This window comes from Salvelinus namaycush, chromosome 26 (genome assembly GCF_016432855.1).
Source record: "Salvelinus namaycush isolate Seneca chromosome 26, SaNama_1.0, whole genome shotgun sequence".
Lineage (NCBI taxonomy): Eukaryota > Metazoa > Chordata > Actinopteri > Salmoniformes > Salmonidae > Salvelinus > Salvelinus namaycush.
Genome location: NC_052332.1, coordinates 24,002,586 through 24,022,731, shown reverse-complemented (window position 1 = coordinate 24,022,731; position 20,146 = coordinate 24,002,586). Strand labels below are relative to the sequence as shown.

The following is a 20,146-nucleotide window of genomic DNA, read 5'->3' as shown; positions in this document are numbered from 1 at the left end:
GCGAAACAACGAAAAAACGTCACCTGCTGGAGGGAGACAGATTTTCCGCCGAGTTGGGCTCTTCTCTTCCTCTCTGATTGTGCGCTCTTGAAGAAGCACACATGCGCAATGGGCGTCTTCACTACCACATTCCTCGCTTGAGCTCTGGCTTAACTAAAACGAACTGGCCCTTGATTTATTTTCCCTTGCTCAGTTAGGGAGAAAATATATAATCAACCGTATTTATAGGCTAAACATATTCGTGCAGTTGATCAGATTTGTGCCTAAATGAAAATAGTCCGCCGAGCAATTACATTTTAACATCGGGCCTTACCGTGAGTATCCCTGATTGTTTTGTTTGAATGGAGTCGCTAACGTTAGCTAGCAGAGTTTACATTGCTTATGCAATAACGCACATTTACTAGCTAGGCAAATTAACTAGTTTATCTTTCGAAGGGTAGGATTCATACAAAACTTGGATTAAAACCATTATCACCAACAAGACATACACGAGTGTTCGCAAACAACATTAGCTAGCTAGCTAGCTAGAAAGACAGGCCCTGCGTCTGTCCATAGTAGGGCTATTGAACGTTAGCTTCCACAACTGCGGTTAATGTTAGGCTAGCTTGCTAACTCATGGTCATTGTTTACTTGCAATGGCAGTTAGCTAGTTCTATGCTAGCAAGCTAGCTAGCTATCTCCACTATTTCACCATGCAAGCTAGCTAACTACTTAGCTAAGCTACAGTGTGCCAGCCATGACTGGGTAGGAAGTTAGCTAGTTTATGTGGTGGTAATTTACATTACTAACATAACTGTACCTAGGTTTCAATATCATATCCAATATTGTAATCTTCATCTACAGGCTAACGTTAACCTAGCTGTCAGGGTAGCAACTTACATTGGTCTTGTGTTGGACCTATACAATTTCCTATCGTTGCATTTCACTTGACATTATCTTCATCTTACCATAATATATTAACATTCCTTTCTAATTGCATTCCTCATTTGCAGACTGGTTGTCCAGCGTACTTTCACTAACTGATCCCCCTGCCCCCTCAGCTCCATCACCATCACCATGGCAACAGAGGAGAAGAAACCAGAAACTGAGGCCACTAAAACATCATCTGCCAGCCAGAGCAAGGTATGGGTTCAAGCTAGACCTAATACGACTGATGTTTCTAGGGGTCCAAGCAGCGAAGCTTGGTGAAACACTATTGTATTTGGGGTTGATTATTATTCTTTTCCTTCTGTCAATTTCGTGATAAAAAGCAAATTCCCTTGAGATGGTAAGGCCTAGGAGGTTACAACCTTGCATGATGGTTAAGGTCCAAGGGCCACACCCTCTCATTCAATGCCATGCCAGCTGACCCTTCTCTAAGCCCACCCCCCTTGATTACTTTTATAACCTCAGACATTATCCCTGGAAGCCCAATTCCCCATTTAACCATTGGTGAGATCTCCTCACAATGATATCAAACTGTGTTTCTAATACACAATGAAATTCAACACAGATGACCCATTGCTAATCAGAAAACTCTTGGGTATGTTGTGGTGGACTGTCATTACAATTGCTTCACAGGAACCTGGTAAAATCATGTTTCTAGTGTAGCTAGTCTCTGAATTCACTGTCAGCATGCAGTCAACCACTTTTGGAGATAACTAATGTTTGTGCTCTCAAATCGTATCCTGATGTCTTCTAGTTGTATTCATAACATTGCTATATTAGCTAACATACATTTTTAGAAAACAAGTGATTAAGTGGCTAGCGTAAGCAACTTTTGGTGGTCAATGAGACCGAGAGCTAGCTAACCGGCTGGTCTAACAAACAATGTAACAAAAGTTTTATTTCGGATTAGAAAAATACTCCCAACAGGCTCTGCATTTCAGGAATCACAGTAGCAAGTACTCCTGGTGCACTGTTAAATTATTTCGCCATTTAAACATTATAAAAATTATTTTAAAAACTCAATGTAGCCTTCACTGACTCATGCAATTTAAACGTGAGCCTGTCCTAGGTGTTGGACTCAACAATAGTTGCTATTTATTGGAGCGCTGTGATTGGTTACCCAACATTATGGGGCGAGGCTTAGCGAAGAGTCAATTGGCCACATGGTGGAGCTATAACAAACGATTGAGAATGCAAACTTTGAAAGCTCAGACCCCTCACCTTGTTTGAAATAGACTCCTGAGATTCAGTACATTGGTCCCTCTCCTCACAAGGAACTAATTTGCCTCAATGACCCATAAGGTCCGTCATGATGGATTTTCCGCCATTTTGTGTTTGTATTTATTAGGGATCCCCTAATAAGCTGTCATTTAGAATTTTGAACTTAAAGCTCTACTAGCACCGAATGATCGATCTGCACGGAAGTTGATACATTGCGTCAATGGACCAAGGTCTCACCATATAGCCCCACAGTGGAGGTGTCATAATACCTATAAAACCTAGCGATCAAACAGGGAAATGGTTCCAATCGTTTTTCCACCATTCCTTTTTCCCATAGGGGATTTTAAAAACACTTAAAATAAGGGCTGTTTTGTGTAGGCTTACCCTGGCGTGTTGTTTTGATAACCATGTAAGTCTCTCTCGGACAAGGTGACTTTTATCAATATATTTGGCCCTGTTTACTCTGAATCGAAAATGCTAATTAAAATCAAAGTAGACATCATGCAAAACTACAAATCCCTGCAAGCTCCTGCATGTCATATCTAGCTGATACCTTTGCTAACAGGTATTGTCAATTTAAAACTATTCATTACTACATTTGGCTAACATTTGATAGCTAATCCCAAGATTCTTACCTTTTCCTCGAATTGGCAGTCTCGTCCAGATCATGGCATTTGTAGTTCTTTATGATATCCACATTAGCAGCTAATTAGCATTTCATTTTTGGGGAGTAAATACAGGCGAATATATTGATAAGTCACCTTGTCCGAGAGAGATTTACAGTTATGAAAATGTCATGCCAGGGTAAGCCTACACGAAACACAGCCCATATTTTAATTGTATCTAAAATCCCCAATGGGGGAAAAATGAATGGTGTTAAAACAATTGGAACCATTTTGCTTTTTGACCGCTATGTTTTATGGGTATTATGACTCATACTGTGGTACTCTATGCTGTGGGGCCAAAGCTTGAACCCTGGCATTGCTGCTTGCAGCTATATTTTACTTTGGCGATGTACAGATAGGCTACTACCCCAGTGGTTCGTTGTGGCCTGTGTTGATTAACAGCCTGTCACTTGATACTTGAAAATATATAATAGCCAAATATATATGTTCTCCTGTGTCTCTGCTATTTTCATTGTGTCAAATCCTTTTTTAATGAAAATTGCCTTAAATGCATCTACAGATATTAACGGAATTGCTTTCCGGTTCCAATGTGGTTTTGTTTTTTTCTTCCCCTATTTAGTCGGCACCAGTCAAGCCTAACTACACCCTGAAATTCACATTAGCCGGCCACACAAAAGCAGTTTCGTCTGTCAAGTTCAGTCCTAGTGGAGAGTGGCTTGCCAGTTCATGTAAGTTTATGATGAGTGCTTTAGGTGGTCTTACAACAGTAGGTCTACTGAATATTACTATTAGGCCTGATAGGTGCATGCACAAGTTGTTACAATAAAATGTAATTGAAGCTGTGAAACTGCCACGTCCATTTGCAATATTAAAACAAAGACGTTACTTCAAACACCGAACATCATTGCACATTATTGCAAGCGCGACAGAACAGCAGAGTATGTACTACGATTAATTTTTTACTACCAGGCTGTATTCACATTGACTCAAAACAATAACAAATGCGCCTGGGGCAGCCAGTGGTGCTATTTCTCCAGTCGCAGATCTCTGCTTTAAGTGCAATGTCTTTTCAATGTAAATTATCTGATAATCTTGCATGATAACACTATATTTCAGTTGAAAAGGCTGAAGTACCCTGCCTTGAAATATATGTTTTACAGCTGCTGACAAACTGATCAAAATTTGGGGAGCTTACGATGGAAAGTTTGAGAAAACAATATCGGGACACAAACTTGTGAGTTCAAGTTTCCATTATATTATTTGTAGTGATTATGTACAGTGCCTTGAAAGTATTCTCAATTTTTTTCACTGCTGTGAGTGCTTTTAGTGTGACTAACCAAGTTGATCTTTCACTTCTCATCTGCAGGGGATCTCGGATGTCGCCTGGTCCTCAGATTCCAACCTACTTGTTTCAGCATCTGATGACAAGACTCTAAAGATCTGGGACGTCAGCTCGGTAAGAGAGGCAGGATGGGTAGTTTTTTTCTCAGAAATATAGTACTAGAAGTATTTCACTTTATTGTCCCACAATGGAAAATTGGTTTACGGCAGTTTAACACTAGAAGCGCAGAGAGCGTTATTTTGGTGTCGTATTTATTTACATTTGTAATATCTCTTTTTAAAGTAATCTCCCCCCGGAATGGAGCTTACCAAAAAGCGACTTTAAAATAAACCTAGAGGTTCATGCCGGTCAGACGTTTTTAATTTATATTACCTACTGGAAAGAGCATATTCTAAGGCAGGGGTCTCCAACCTTTTCTAGCATGGGAGCTCCTTTTACACGTTGAAACATGTTGCAAGCTGCTCAATTGTTTTCCTGGCTCTCAAATAGACACGTTTTCTGTATAATTTTAAAAATGTTTTTCACTCTCAATTACAATTATTTATATAGAAACAATAAAATTGGATGTTCTGAGTCCATATCGATGCTTAAATCACATCAGAAGACCATTTTTGATGTCAGAAAAAAAAGTGCGAGAGGATTGTGCTGGTCGAGTGATGTTTTTGCTGCTGCATATGTTATGACAGAGTTTCCAAACCAAAAGCCCATCAGATTGATAAAAATGATATAATTATGCTAGGTAAGTTTACTTTTCTGTTAACATTTAATAGAGAAGGTTTTGGAGAAAGTATTTGTCTACCCAGAAGACAGTTATCATTATCGCTTACTGCTACATAAAGTAAATGATAAACAGCAATATTGATGGAAATGAATTGGCAGATATTGAAGGCACTGTATATGAAATCCATTTATTAGAATGTTAGATTGTTGATGTAAAATGATAGCTGCTCAAATCAAACAATATGTGCAACCGGGTCATTGTCAACAAGGCAGCATGATGCATTGTTCAGAAACATGTATTTTCCATTGTGTATACTTGTTTTCAAACTAGAGCTAAAACGAAACCCTCAATGAATGCAGGGGTAAAGGACTTCCTGCTTCTATGACTCTTGCCAAGGGATGTGAGGGAGTGTCTGCCTGAGGGGAGCAGCTCTAATCAGAGCTATTTAGCACCACAGGGTGGCATTCGTTCTCTGCAGCTAGTTAATACGTGTTGTGTAAATTCTACACAGGGACACTCAAAGTCAATCTTAAATGAATCATTGTTTATTATCAGCGCGCTGAGAGCTTTCAACTCAATGCACCAAGTACACATGTCGATCAGTAGCTCTACCAGGGCAGGTCCGTTCTCTTATATACTGGTTACAGACACGTTACATGGGCATGGTTCATAGGGTTTGTTCCTGCATGTCTGGCACCGTCTCCTATCTTAATTTATAGTATATATTCTGGGTGTTCTGCCAGATGGTGCTAAGGAGGGGGTCATGTCGCCCCCCCCCCCACTATCTTTATCAACACAGGCAGGAACCAAGGATTATTTTTGACACTAAAACGAGATTAACATTTTGAAGGCTCTCTTCACATGATAAAAATGTACATCGCACACGGATTCATTTTTCACCCACGTCATGCCGTCAATAAAGGGGTAGTGTGAGATGTTCTTCTTCCCCAGAGTCAGATGAACTCATGGATACCATTTGTATGTCTCTGCGTCCAGTATGAAGGAAGTTAGAGGTAGTTTCGCTAGCCCATGCTATCTAGCGTTAGCGGAATGACTGGAAGTCTCCCCCGGAACAGCTAGCATGACATTGCTCTAACAGCTTCCTCTGCAAATGCATCATAATCGCTGATTCGGGGCCCTCCATGCCGTGGATGCTCGATCCACCATAATGAGCTCATACCGTAAACATGTTTCATTTAAACCCAATCCTTTCCTTATTGCAGGGGAAATGCTTGAAGACGTTGAAAGGCCACAGCAACTATGTCTTCTGCTGCAATTTCAACCCCCAGTCTAATCTCATCGTGTCTGGATCGGTGAGTCCTACCTACTAATACACTAATGCAGAATTGCTATTGTATATGTTTACATAGAAAATGTTATTGCTAACCCTGATTTCCATCAAGGAGTTATGAATATTTGTTCCATAGTTGTGTGCTAACATGAATTGTTCTCTTCTAGTTTGACGAGAGCGTGCGGATATGGGATGTAAAAACTGGCAAATGCTTGAAGACCTTGCCGGCCCACTCCGACCCCGTCTCTGCTGTAAGTACTGCACCCATCTGTGCATGGAGACACCTTAAATGAATCTTATAAACAATCAACTTCATATAATAGGTTTTCTGCTTATGAGCATGTAGTAGTTGATTATCACACCCTCTGGTAAGTGTGAATAGATCTCTGATCTATATTGCCGTACAGGTCCATTTCAACAGAGATGGCTCACTGATTGTGTCCAGCAGCTACGATGGCCTCTGGTGAGGGAAATTAACACTTTTTTTCCTGTTTTGTTGAATGTACTTGGCAAAGATATTGACTCACAAAATGCCTGTAAGAGTAACTTGATGACCTTAAAGAACATCTGAGTTTATATGATGGCCAATGTAACATACATATGAGGAATGTTATGAGGAGTATATTATTTGGATGTATTAAATCCATTATATTATTTGTGGTATTGGTTGAGAAATGTATGAAACTGAAAATGTTTATCTCTTGTCTGTCCATAGCCGCATCTGGGACACCGCATCAGGACAGTGTCTGAAAACACTAATTGGTAAGCTTCACCAGCCAGAATTGTCTCATCTGTGTCATATAGGAAATGTCACATTTTATATATTTTTTTCTGGGAGTAGATTATTTAAAAAAATCTGTCTTTTGCAGATGATGACAACCCCCCCGTGTCATTTGTGAAGTTCTCACCAAACGGCAAATACATTCTGGCTGCCACATTGGACAAGTGAGTATTAGACTGTAGAGCACTGTCACTTTCCCTCAAATGTAGTAGGCGGTGACATATCCAGTACCACAGAGTCTTGTCATGCAGTATTGCACCAGTAGGGGGACCTATTGCACTGTACAGTACCACTAGACCAAAGAGTTTCATTTCAATGGGAAGGAACGCTCAAGCAAATCTATAAAGAAAGGCTTCTTCATCACTCCATAGATGCAAATGAATTATTCACTATTGTTTATTTTGGGATGCTGTCTTCTAACAGTGGTTTGTTTTTGTTTTTCAGCACCCTGAAGCTTTGGGACTACAGCAAAGGAAAGGTAAGATACACTACATGGACAAAAGTATGTGGACACCTGCTTGTCGAACATCTCATTCCAAAATCATTGGCATTAATATGGAGTTGGTCCCCCCCTTTGCTGATATAACAGCCTCCACTCTTCTGGAAGTCTTTCCACTAGATGTTGGTACATTGCTGTGGGGACTTGCTTCCATTTAGCTACGAGCATTAGTGGGGTCGGGCACTGATGTTGGGCGACGAGGCCTGGCTCGCAGTCGAGGTTCAAATTCATCCCAACGTTGTTCGATGGAGTTGAGGTCTCTGTGCAGGCCAGTCAAGTTCCTCTGGACCTTGCTTTGTGCATGGAGGCATTGTCATGCTGAAACAGGAAAGGGCCTTCCCCAAACTGTTGCCACCTAGTTGGAAGCACAGAATTGTCTAGAATGTCATCCTATGCTGTAGCGTTAAGATTTTCCTTCACTGGAACTAAGGGGCCTCGCCCGAAACATGAAAAACAGCCCCAGACCATTAGGTCTCCTCCACCAAACTTTACAGTTGGTTCTGCATTGGGGCAGGTAGCGTTTTCCTGGCATCCGTCAAACCCAAATCTGTCCGTCGGACTGACAGATGGTGAAGCGTGATTCATCACTCCAGAGAATGCGTTTCCACTGCTCCAGAGTCCAATGGCAGCGAGCTTTACACCACTCCAGCTGACGCTTGGCATTGCACATGGTGGGCTTAGGCTTGATCCAAGGCTGCTCGGTCATGGAAACCCATTTCAAGGAGCTCCCGATGAACAGTTATTGTGCTGACATTGCTTCCAGAGGCCGTTTGGAACTCTGTAGTGAGTGTTGCAACCGAGGACAGACAATATTTACGCCCTTCAGCACTCGGCGGTCCTGTTCTGTGAGCTTGTCTGGCCTACCAGTTCGCGGCTGAGCTGCTGTTGCTCCTAGATGTTTACACTTCACAATAACAGCACTTACATTTGACCGGGGCAGCTCTAGCAGAGCAGAAATTTGCCGAACTGACTTGTTGAAAAGGTGCCATCCTATGATGGTACCACTTTGAAAGTCACTGAGCTCTTCAGTAAGGCCATTCTACTGCCAATGTTTGTCTTTGGAGATTGCATGGCTGTGTGCTTGATTTTATACACCTGTCAGCAACAGGTGTGGCTGAAATGGCTAAATCCACTCATTTGAAAAGTTGTCCACATCCTTTTGTGTATATATAGTGTATGTCAGATGTCTCACTCATGTTGCAATTTGATCCAAACATAGGAATACTCTTGATTGAAATGTTTCATTTCTCTACATGTTCTTTTCAATAAGTGTTCCCCTCTCATTCCAGTGCTTGAAAACATACACCGGCCACAAAAACGAGAAGTACTGCATATTTGCTAATTTCTCTGTCACAGGTGGAAAGGTAAACCCATCCCCTCTTGCATGCATGTTTAGAAATAGATTTTCAAGAAGATGACTTGTATGCTTTTACCCATAGCTTCTTCTGAAGTGTCATTCTATTCCTTATGCTCTGCATCTCACAGTGGATTGTCTCTGGCTCGGAGGACAACATGGTGTACATCTGGAACCTGCAGACCAAGGAGATCGTACAGAAACTACAGGGTCATACAGGTAGAGGAGAGTCATGGCAAGAGCTTGATGGAACTGATTACTTTTACTTTGTGGTCAAATACATGGTGGTAATCTCACTGTTTGAACACACTGTTGCTCACAATATCTTTGTTTAATTCTGCCTTTCTCTTTTTCCCTCCCATCCTCTGTGTCTAGATGTGGTGATTTCTACTGCCTGCCACCCCACAGAGAACATCATTGCGTCTGCGGCGCTAGAAAACGACAAAACTATCAAACTGTGGAGGAGCGACTGTTAAGCCTCTGCATCCTGGGCATGCTTATTTTATTTTATTTTTTACTTTTCATTTGAAGAAAAGAGGACTTTCTGCTGAGAGATCTGGGCCCGGGAATGCTTTGAGGACTGAGCCTCTACTGGAAGAACAAAATGAACACAAGTCCAGAACATCACCACAACCACACACCTTCCCTTCCTTCAGAACCAGAGCAAACCCCAACCAAATCACCACAACCCTCTACTTGGTCTTGCTTGTGCCCTTACATGTTCCACCATCTCTGCCTTACTGTTACTGTGAGCTGGATGTTTGTGTTTCAATTGAAATACGAGAATCAACTTTTGTCCTTCATGAGGAAAGTAGTCATATGGTATCTCATGATTTAATCTGTATGTGTAGGTGTCTTAGTATTGATACACGTTTTGATCTTATATTTGACCAATTAAGCCAGATTGCATTGGCCTCAAGTAAGTACTCCTATCCCCCATGTAAGGTGTTTTTTTCAGAGTAATGGACTATTTCACTGGTGTCTGACATCTCACCTTGACCAACTGTAAGTCTCATTAGAATGCAGTAGATTAGTAGCCAGGACCCAGATTGGTTTGTGCTGTCTTGCCAAACATGGAGTTGACATGATAGCGCAGATTGCTCTAAAACCAGACTGAAAGATAAGTGGTAATTGTCATATTTCCAATATTGGTAATTAAACGGTCAGTACAAAGAGGCTTTGAAACAAAAAGTCTCATACATGGCAGCACTTGAGTTTGGTTTTATGTTGTATTTATTATAAAGGAATCTGTTCAAAGCTCGAAAGGTGTTGAGGGTTAAAATGTTTTTGGGGTGAGTCTTCTGACCCCATCAGGGGGATTTCCATATCCGTGTTGGGAGTTTTCCTCCAGAGGCATATAGTCTATTTCAAGGAGTTTATAGTGTTGACAGCATTTTCCTCAACCACTTCTCTACAAGTCACTCAACTAACAGTTTCTCTAGTTTGATATCGACACTACGCTCTGAAACAGCAAGCACTGCCTTGTTTTGAACTCACTTCTCCATTTTACAAGAGGGATTCTCATTCTGTACGTTAGTGTTGGGGTTCAACTGATGCTTTTTACAATTCACATTGGATGTAAAATGGGACCGTGACAAGTCAGTGAGATGGTGGGTTGTGAAGTATATCGACATTGAAGGTGCACTTACTGGTCTCAAGTCAATCCTGTTATACTCAAGAAGGTAATAATTCAAAGTAATGTTTGTGAAGAAAGAAATTAAAGCTAAAGAGGCTGTTTTTCATTTGAATTATTATTTTAGAATATTTAATTTGGAGATGCTTCTAGTCCATTGTCGTTCAGTTGGTACTAACTCCGTGTCTGGCTGTCATTATGTTTAACAACCTGGTGGGGATTTCATAGCAGTGACCAAATAGCTGTTTATTTTGTGCTCTCCATTCTGTACATACTGTATTACTACAACATATGTATTGTTTGTTAGACAAGTCATATTTTAGCTGTCTTTCTGTATCCTTCTCTTTATCTTTGTCTTAATAGCTAGTAGTTCATTCCCCAAATGGTCATTTTTCCTGCTCTCCCTGTTTTCTGGATTGTGGTATCAAGGGCTGCATGAAATTCTGTATATGCGTTTAGTCAATCTGGATTTTGTGAATATGTATTTGCATTTGACAGCTATAACTTGTGATTTAATAAAGAGCATTTTTTAAAAGATGTACAAAATGTGGTTGTCAGTGGCACTTTCTCAACAAAGTCCCTGTAACTTTTTAACTGAGGACAGTAAATGTAATGTCCTATTAGGAGAGAGTACAACACAACAGCACAAAGACAAGGAGCATCAAGAAAGTTTCATTTCAGATTTGTTTTATTTTTTTCTTTCCATGAAAGAACATCCGATAACAACCCACAAAGAACAGATGCCGTTTTCCATCTCCCTAAAAATAGACAATCTAAAAGAGGACAATCCCATCTTGTAGCGATAGGCCAAAAAAGCCACAAAGTATAGACGACAGTTATCAGGGTGTCATTGCCAACCACTCCCCACCCTGACCATCCATGGTCTGATTTTTTTCTGCCCCATTTCAAATCAACATTAACTCAAACAATGTATACAACAGCCCACATGAGGAAAAGGGAGGGGGGGACAGAGTACATAAGCAAGGGATGAAATTACGTTTGTACAAAAATATATATTTTTATTTCCCCCCCCCCATTACTTCTTACTGTTTATGGAACAAAGAAAGCAGTGATTGTGTCATGAGCTCAGCATCTCCTGATAACATTGTTGAATGTATGTGTAGCTTAGCAACAGTCCATTTGGGAGGGCTTTTTGGGTATTTTGAGTGTATTAACCAGGTTTTTTGCTATGTTTTCAGGTCCCATATATAACTGCTGTTAGCTGGCAAGGGACCTTCTCTTAGGGCTTTGAGCTGCTGGTATTCTGCTGGTTGACTTTTAGAGAATCAAGGTTGAACTCAGATTACATTTTTTTACACCAAAAAACTACTGCGTATAACATGATGGAATCTGTCCTGGCTCAGAATAGTTTCAGCTGAAATAGTTGTCTCCCTCTTGCTAAAATTGACTGGACAAATGTACGGAAAGGATTTATATATATTTATAAATATATACACATATACATATAGACAAAATAGAGCTTTATGGTTTATGAAGCATTTTTCTAAGCTATTTATTCTACCTAAGTAATCATATCAGTCCATTTCCTGCAGGAGGGAGTGAGCTTGCACATCTGAGTATGGCTTTTACATACAGTATATATATACCTGGGTCTTAAATCACATGAACCCAATCAAGCTCAGAAAAGGAGACATCATAAGCAAGAGAGCAGATTAGGTGTACATTTAAAAAAGTTGGATAACCGTTTGCAAATAAATGAATCATCAAAATGTGGTTATTTTTCTGAACTTTTAGTTGGGGTGCCAGTCTGATTTGACCTCATGTTCCAGAGAACTACCTATACTAGTGCTTAAGTTGGAATCATTTGAACAATGAGCCAATTCATTTTCAGTAGTTTTTTCCTGACTGACAATTACCATTTAGACCAGATAAAAATACTGTTTAGACAGAATTGGCCTGAACACGGCAGTAATTTCTCTGTTTCCTGAATAGTTTAAAATAAGACCTAATGAAAATTCATCCACCTCACTAAAATACATGAACTAGATTTGGACTAAGGACTTGTCAATCAATCCTGCTGTGGTTATTGCTACGTATTCAATTGAGGTTTTGTCTGACCAAAGAGGAAAATGAATATTGATAATGTCATGAAAAAGTGCCTTTTCTGATTAAATACTTGTACAAAATTCAAGTAATGTAGCAGTTGTGCATCTTTTCCACTAGGGGGAAGTCACAGCTCTCCTACAGCCACCAAGTTCCCTATTCTCACTGGTCAACCCCTCCTCTGTTTAAGTCTCTCTGTCTCTCTCTATTCTGCTATCATGTGGGGCTGATAAACTTGGTCCTGGAGCTCTGCTAGAGTTGATGGTTAATCCAAAGCAGTCTGCTGTCCTACGGGACAGGGTTTAACCACCCCTTTATAATAACAACGAAACCGCACTATCTATGGACAATCTTTGGAAAAATGCTTGATGCATAGTTATGCAGCAGCTGCAGCATAGAAAGAAAAAAATGCGCAATATGGGCATATAGCAGATTTATACATAATGTTACATATTTAACATTTCAGTTTGACTTAAATGAAACTGGGTTGTCCAGAGAAGTGCAGGGTGTGGATTCCTCTGAGGGTGAGGAGAGGCTGGGCAGTGGAGCAGTCAAGGGTCTCTGTTTCTTCACCAGGCCTACATCCTCCAGTCAGATTGGATGGTCTGGGCCAGAGTTTGCAATGGAGGAGCATGGGCTCCACAATCCAAATAAGAGAACATCTCACCATAAACACGACTGCATTGAAGCACTTCTCTCATGAACTGTTTGACATGGGGCTGTTTGACATGGGGGGGTTTGACATGGGGCTGTTTGACATGGGGCTGTTTGACATGGGAGGGTTTGACATGGGGCTGTTTGACATGGGGCTGTTTGACATGGGGCTGTTTGACATGGGGCTGTTTGACATGGGGGGGTTTGACATGGGGGGGTTTGACATGGGGCTGTTTGACATGGGGCTGTTTGACATGGGGCTGTTTGACATGGGGCTGTTTGACATGGGGGGGTTTGACATGGGGGGGTTTGACATGGGGGGGTTTGACATGGGGGGGTTTGACATGGGGGGGTTATGTAGAGAACTGAGAGTTTGAGGGATGAAAACAGAGGTAATTGCAAATTTTGCCAATTTCTTTTTTTTTTCTTCTTTTTTTACAAATACCATCAATACTGTTGTAATATCCTGTACAGGTCAAAGGCCATTCTAAAGCTAGGTTACACCGTGAGGAACAGCATGCTTGGTTGCTGTGTGGTGTGTTGTAATTCACAGAAGGAGCAGAAACGAATGGTCTCAGAGGTGGAGGGACACATGACATGACAAAGTCGTGCCATCACTTTAAAACGTTCAGATCAGTTGACATTTCCCTACAAACCATTTGTCCTTTTCTTCTTACTTTTGTTGTCGCCTTAACGCAGACAGGAAAAATTAATTTTGTTTTCGCCTTAACGCAGACAGGAAAAAATAATTTTGTTGTTGCCTTAACGCAGACAGGAAAAATGAATTTTGTTGTCGCCTTAACGCAGACAGGAAAAATTAATTTTGTTGTCGCCTTAACGCAGACAGGAAAAATTAATTTTGTTGTCGCCTTAACGCAGACAGGAAAAAGGAACAATGCTTGTAGTAGAGCGATGAGAACTTTCATCTGTTTGCTTTCCTTGTCTTCCTGTGCCAAGCTTCCAGAGCACACAGCAATGCACATGTAGTATAGGGCTTATGTGAGGGTGAATCCAGATACACACTGCCCCTAATGTCAGTACAGTACAACAGAATGAGTAGTGCTAGAGATAAGCTTTTTCAGGCCACATGAAGGTCATCCAGCTCTGGTCCTAAGAGGCCACACTGCAGGCTTTCACTCCAATCAGTCACTAAAGCTATCTGAGCCTCTGAAAACTGGACCGATGTAGCGGCGTAGCATCTCTCCTCTCATGTTCACACAGTGCTAATAGAATAAGGAGACGTGGAGAAGCGGCTGAGTTTGGGTTGAGGGACCTGAGTGGAGCACTGTTCATCTGCATGGTCCCACCTCTTGAGTCCTTCTCTCCCAAAACACATACAGTACACCTCAAAACAGACCCAACCGGACCTGACCGGATTAAACCGGACAGCACCTGAACGAATTGGACCGGACAAGACCGGGCCTCGTTCCTCCCCCCTGCAAACGGACCAATCTCCCTTAAGTTAGTCCTGAAAGTGAGATGCTTCCCGAACAGAGCCAGGGACAGCCCATGCAGCCCCGGCTCTCTTCAACAAGTCCAAAACACGATTCTCCCAACACCTACGCTGCTGATGAAACCGCCACAATTCAAAATACACCTGCAAACAGACCTACCTTTAACACCTGATCTTCTTGGTTGTTGTTTCACGTTACAAAACAATGGCTTAAAACACTTCCTTTCCCCTCGGTCCGTTTCATCACCAGTCCATTGTTGTCTTTCAATTAATCTCATGAGTTATAATATATATATATATATATATATATATATATATATTTGTACAGTGTATAAAACAGACCCATGGACATTGAACTTGTTTTTTTGAAACACATCAAAGAGGGGGGACTTCTCTAGATCCAATGATGTCACATAATCTCTCGAGGGGGAGTGGTTTGCAGGACCACCCTCCGTATCCAGAGGGGTTAGAGGCGGAGGGGGCGAGGGGAACATGGGCGACGCCCCGCCTGCAGTTATGTCATTTGGTGGGGCGCCTCTAGCATCTCCATGAGGAAGGTGTCGATGGGCGTGTCCCCGATGAGCTTGAAAAAGAACAGGTGCTCCAGACACTTCAGACCAATGGAACGCAGGGCTGGTAACCGCAGCAACAGCTTGGCAAACCTAGCCCAATCAAAGACACAAAATAACTGTGATTAATGTGACAGAAAATAAGAGGTGGATGTAGACAAGATGTTGTCTCATATGCTGATGTACAGTGATTCATGAAAGGGATGCCCATGACAGAATTGAGAATTGAATTGATCTGTCATATACTGTAGTCTACATCTACAATAGAGAAAGCAGACAGTGCACTTTCAGCCAAACACACTGACAGAGGGGTAGAGAAAGAGAAGAAAGAGGCATAGGTGAGTTTGAAGTCTGGGGAAGTGAATTTTCACCATAAAAATGCACCTTTATAATAAAGCATTCCATGCATCATCGCATTTGCAGACTTATGTAAGAGCCTACTAACGCTATTCCTAATGTGATGAGTAGACTGAATAGTCATAATTTAGGCTAATAATATAAGTCAATCACTGTTTGCAAAAAAGACCGTTCAATGCCTGGCTGAGTGTGTAGTGGCGTAGAGTAGGCCTAGGCTAGAATAGGCTATATCAGATACACTTCTTCTCCTTACTATGCATGGGAAAAATTGGGCCTTTTATAAACACATCTCATGCAATTCTACTACACTGTTATATGACTGGAGATATTAGCAGAATCTTTTTAATCCTTTAACTGCCTCTTCTTAAAAAACATGATTTCACCTAAAATTCATATTACTAACAACTCAAATAAGAACTTCCAATTGTTATTTTTTTTTCAACTTGATGTTTCTTTTGGAAATAACAGCTCTACCAAGCGGTTGAGAAGACAAAAGAGGGTCATACCAGCAATACCATATTATATTACAAAACTTACTTTAAGTCTTCTGTAATGGCTTTTATTGGTAGGTAAGCATTGTTAAATGAGGACTGATGTCAAATTTGAACAATTATGGTAATTTTGTATGTCCAAACATGAATATTCAATGACATTGAAATTAATGTGTTTTAAATTGGTGTATAGTGCAATGTTACTATTATAGGCATTATTTTATAGGCAAACTTAAGTCTGAATATTGATTAATTGACCCAATGGCCCATGAAATGTGGCTTAACCAATTTATGTTGTGTAACGTCCTGACCAGAGTTCTTATGTGTTTTGCTTGTTTAGTGTTGGTCAGGACGTGAGCTGGGTGGGAATTCTATGTTGTGTGTCTAGTTAGTCTGTTTCTGTGTCCAGCCTAATATGGTTCTCAATCAGAGACAGCTGTCAATCGTTGTCCCTGATTGAGAATCATATATAGGTGGCTTGTTTTGTGTTGGGGATGGTGGGTGGTTGTTTCCTGTCTTTTGTGTTTTGTCTGCACCAGCTAGGACTGTGACGGTTAGTTTGTTTTGTCATTTTGTATAATTAAATAATGGAAAATTACCACGCTGCACATTGGTCCTCAGATCCTTCTCGCCTCTCCTCGTCTGAGGAGGAGGACGACTTAGACTGCCGTTACAGAACCACCCACCAAACTCGGACCAAGCAGCGTGAGTACGGGCAGCGACAGCAGCAGCAGCGGCCAACTACACAGGACTCCTGGACATGGGAGGAAATTTTGGAGGGTAAAGGACCCTGGGCTAAGGTTGGAGAGAATCGCCGCTCTCGGGAGGAGATGGAGGCAGCTAAAGCCCAGGAGCGGTGGTATGAGGAGGCAGCACGGAAGCGTGGCTGGAAGCCCGTGAAGAAACCCCAAACATTTCTTGGGGGGGGGGGGGGCTAAAGGGTAGTGTGGCGAAGGCAGGTAGGAGACCTGCGCCCACTTCCCGTGCTTACCGTGGAGAGCGGGAGTACGGGCAGACACCGTGTTATGCGGAAGAGCGCACGGTGTCTCCTGTACGTGTGCATAGCCCGGTGCGGGTTATTCCACCTCCCCGCACTGGTAGGGCTAGATTGAGCATTGAGCCAAGTGCCATGAAGCCGGCTCTACATATCTGGCCTCCAGTACGTCTCCTCGGGCCGGTGTACATGGCACCAACCTTACGCATGGTGACCCCGGTTCGCCAACACAGCCCAGTGCGGGTTATTCCACCTCCCCGCACTGGACGGGCTACGGGGAGCATTCAACCAGGTAAGGTTGGGCAGGCTCGGTGCTCAAGGGAGCCAGTACGCCTGCACGGTCCGGTATATCCGGCGCCACCTTCCCGCCCCAGCCCAGTACCACCAGTGCCTACACCACGCACCAGGCTTCCAGTGCGTCTCCAGAGCCCTGTTCCTCCTCCACGCACTCTCCCTGTGGTGCGTGTCTCCAGCCCAGTGCCTCCAGTTCCGGCACCACGCACCAAGCCTCCTGTGCGTCTCCAGAGCCCTGTACGCACTGTTCCTTCTCCCCGCACTCGCCCTGAGGTGCGTGCCCTCAGCCCGGTACCACCAGTGCCGGTACCACGCACCAGGCCTATAGTGCGCTTTGAGAATTCAGTGTGCCCTGTTCCTGCTCCCCGCACTAGCCTTAAGGTGCGTGTCTCCAGTCCGGTACCACCAGTTCCGGCACCACGCACCAGGCCTACTGTGCGCCTCAGCAGGTCAGAGTCGGCCGTCTGCCCAACGCCGCCTGCACTGCTCGTCTGCACAGCGCCGTCTGAGCTGCCTGCACTGCTCGTCTGCCCAGCGCTGTCTGAGCTGCCTGCCTGCCCAGCACCATCTGAGCCATCCGTCTGCCCAGCGCCGTCTGAGCCATCCGTCTGCCCAGCGCCGTCTGAGCCATCTGTCTGCCCAGCGCCATCTGAGCCATCCGTCTGCCCAGCGCCATCTGAGCCATCCGTCTGCCCAGCGCCATCTGAGCCATCCGTCTGCCCAGCGCCATCTGAGCCATCCGTCTGCCCAGCGCCATCTGAGCCATCCGTCTGCCCAGCGCCATCTGAGCCATCCGTCTGCCCAGCGCCATCTGAGCCATCCGTCTGCCCAGCGCCATCTGAGCCATCCGTCTGCCCAGCGCCATCTGAGCCATCCGTCTGTCCAGCGCCATCTGAGCCATCCGTCTGCCCAGCGCCTTCAGAGCCGCCCGTCTGTCCCGAGCCATTAGAGCCGTCCGCCAGTCAGGAGCCGCTAGAGCCGTCCGTCAGTCAGGAGCCGCCAGAGCCGTCCGTCAGTCAGGAACCGCCAGAGCCGCCAGCCAGTCAGGAGCTGCCAGAGCCGCCAGCCATTCAGGAGCTGCCAGAGCCGCCAGCCAGTCAGGAGCTGCCAGAGCCGCCAGCCAGTCAGGAGCTGCCAGAGCCGCCAGCCAGTCAGGAGCTGCCAGAGCCGCCAGCCAGTCAGGAGCTGCCAGAGCCGCCAGCCAGTCAGGAGCTGCCAGAGCCGCCAGCCAGTCAGGAGCTGCCAGAGCCGCCAGCCAGTCAAGAGCCGCCAGCCAGTCAAGAGCTGCCCGCCAGTCATGAGCCGCCCGCCAGTCATGAGCTGCCCGCCAGTCATGAGCTGCCCTCCAGTCATGAGCTGCCCTCCAGTCATGAGCTGCCCTCCAGTCATGAGCTGCCCTCCAGTCATGAGCTGCCTTCCAGTCATGAGCTGCCCTACAGTCATGAGCTGCCCCACAGTCATGAGCTGCCACTCAGTCCGGAGCTGCCACTCAGTCCGGAGCTGCCACTCAGTCCGGAGCTGCCACTCAGTCCGGAGCTGCCACTCAGTCCGGAGCTGCCACCCAGTCCGGAGCTGCCACTCAGTCCGGAGCTGCCACTCAGTCCGGAGCTGCCACCCAGTCCGGAGCTGCCACCCAGTCCGGAGCTGCCACTCAGTCCGGAGCTGCCATTAGTCCAGAGCTGCCTCTCTGTCCGGAGTTGCCCCTCTGTCCTGAGCTACCTCTCTGTCCTGAGCTACCTCTCTGTCCTGAGCTACCTCTCTGTCCTGAGCTACCTCTCTGTCCTGAGCTACCTCTCTGTCCTGAGCTACCTCCTAAATCATGTGGGGGCCTTGGGGAGGATTCTTAGGCCAAGGTCGTGGGCGAGGGTCGCCACTCAAAGGACGCTAAGGAGGGGGACAAAGACAGTGGTGGAGTGGTGTCCTCGTCCTGCGCCGGAGCCGCCACCACGGACAGATGCCCACCCAGACCCTCCTCTTGAGTTTTAGGGGTGCGTTCGGAGTCCGCACCTCAGGAGGGGGGTACTGTAACGTCCTGACCAGAGTTCTTATGTGTTTTGCTTGTTTAGTGTTGGTCAGGACGTGAGCTGGGTGGGAATTCTATGTTGTGTGTCTAGTTAGTCTGTTTCTGTGTCCAGCCTAATATGGTTCTCAATCAGAGACAGCTGTCAATCGTTGTCCCTGATTGAGAATCATATATAGGTGGCTTGTTTTGTGTTGGGGATGGTGGGTGGTTGTTTCCTGTCTTTGTGTTTTGTCTGCACCAGCTAGGACTGTGACGGTTAGTTTGTTTTGTCATTTTGTATAGTGTCTTGTTTTGTGTTAATTAAATAATGGAAAATTACCACGCTGCACATTGGTCCTCAGATCCTTCTCGCCTCTCCTCGTCTGAGGAGTAGGACGACTTAGACTGCCGTTACATGTTGCCTAATATAGTGAGTTGTCAACAATTAATTTATATTTTTCACCAAAATAAGTATTTTTAATTAAAGGATTTTGACCCTGTTTTAAGTCCAACATGTTTTTTTCTGACATATCAACTGCCTGGTTGAGCAAATTATTTTCTAAATGATTGCTTTTGAGCCTTTTTACATTTGAACTATTTATCTTCAGATTCCTACTCTTCAAGGACTTTACTAACAGTAATGGTGCAATATTAATCCCTCACAAACTGAATTCCTGCCTTTAATCCCATATCTTTGGTGACTGATTTTGAGTTATTTTACAGTGGGCAAAGAGTGCCACAACACAGTACCACAACTGCAGCAACCCAAAAGGATACACATTATGTTCATTATAATGCAGGAAGGCTGGAGAAATTGACCAATCAAATTCAAGTCAAGATTATTTTTCCATTTCCACTTCTAAATCCATTTTC

General features: G+C 43.9%; 2 protein-coding genes across 7 annotated transcripts in view; one reads left to right on the top strand and one right to left on the bottom strand.

Moving 5' to 3' along the window:
• The first annotated feature begins 115 nt into the window (after positions 1–115).
• On the top strand, positions 116–10,936 carry LOC120021592 (WD repeat-containing protein 5). 2 transcript variants are annotated; one of them, XM_038965392.1, is made up of 14 exons: positions 116–314; positions 1,041–1,122; positions 3,394–3,502; positions 3,935–4,008; positions 4,141–4,230; positions 6,061–6,150; positions 6,296–6,379; positions 6,536–6,591; positions 6,844–6,890; positions 6,998–7,073; positions 7,354–7,387; positions 8,698–8,772; positions 8,894–8,981; positions 9,138–10,936. In XM_038965392.1, exons 2-14 carry the CDS (start codon positions 1,057–1,059, stop codon positions 9,236–9,238), a joined length of 990 nt encoding a protein of 329 aa, XP_038821320.1. In that variant the 5' UTR covers positions 116–314; positions 1,041–1,056; the 3' UTR covers positions 9,239–10,936. The 2 variants fall into 2 exon arrangements, with proteins under 2 accessions (XP_038821320.1, XP_038821319.1); XM_038965391.1 differs by having other exon boundaries at positions 993–1,122.
• A 129-nt stretch (positions 10,937–11,065) lies between these two features.
• LOC120021279 (retinoic acid receptor RXR-alpha-A-like) overlaps positions 11,066–20,146 on the bottom strand; it is a 154,425-nt gene continuing 145,344 nt past the window's right edge. For all 5 annotated transcript variants that reach the window (XM_038964961.1, XM_038964956.1, XM_038964958.1 and 2 more), the window contains one exon: positions 11,066–15,228. In XM_038964961.1, the coding sequence (XP_038820889.1) occupies positions 15,081–15,228 (148 nt within the window). In that variant the 3' untranslated portion in view covers positions 11,066–15,080. The remainder of the gene's footprint in view (positions 15,229–20,146) is intronic.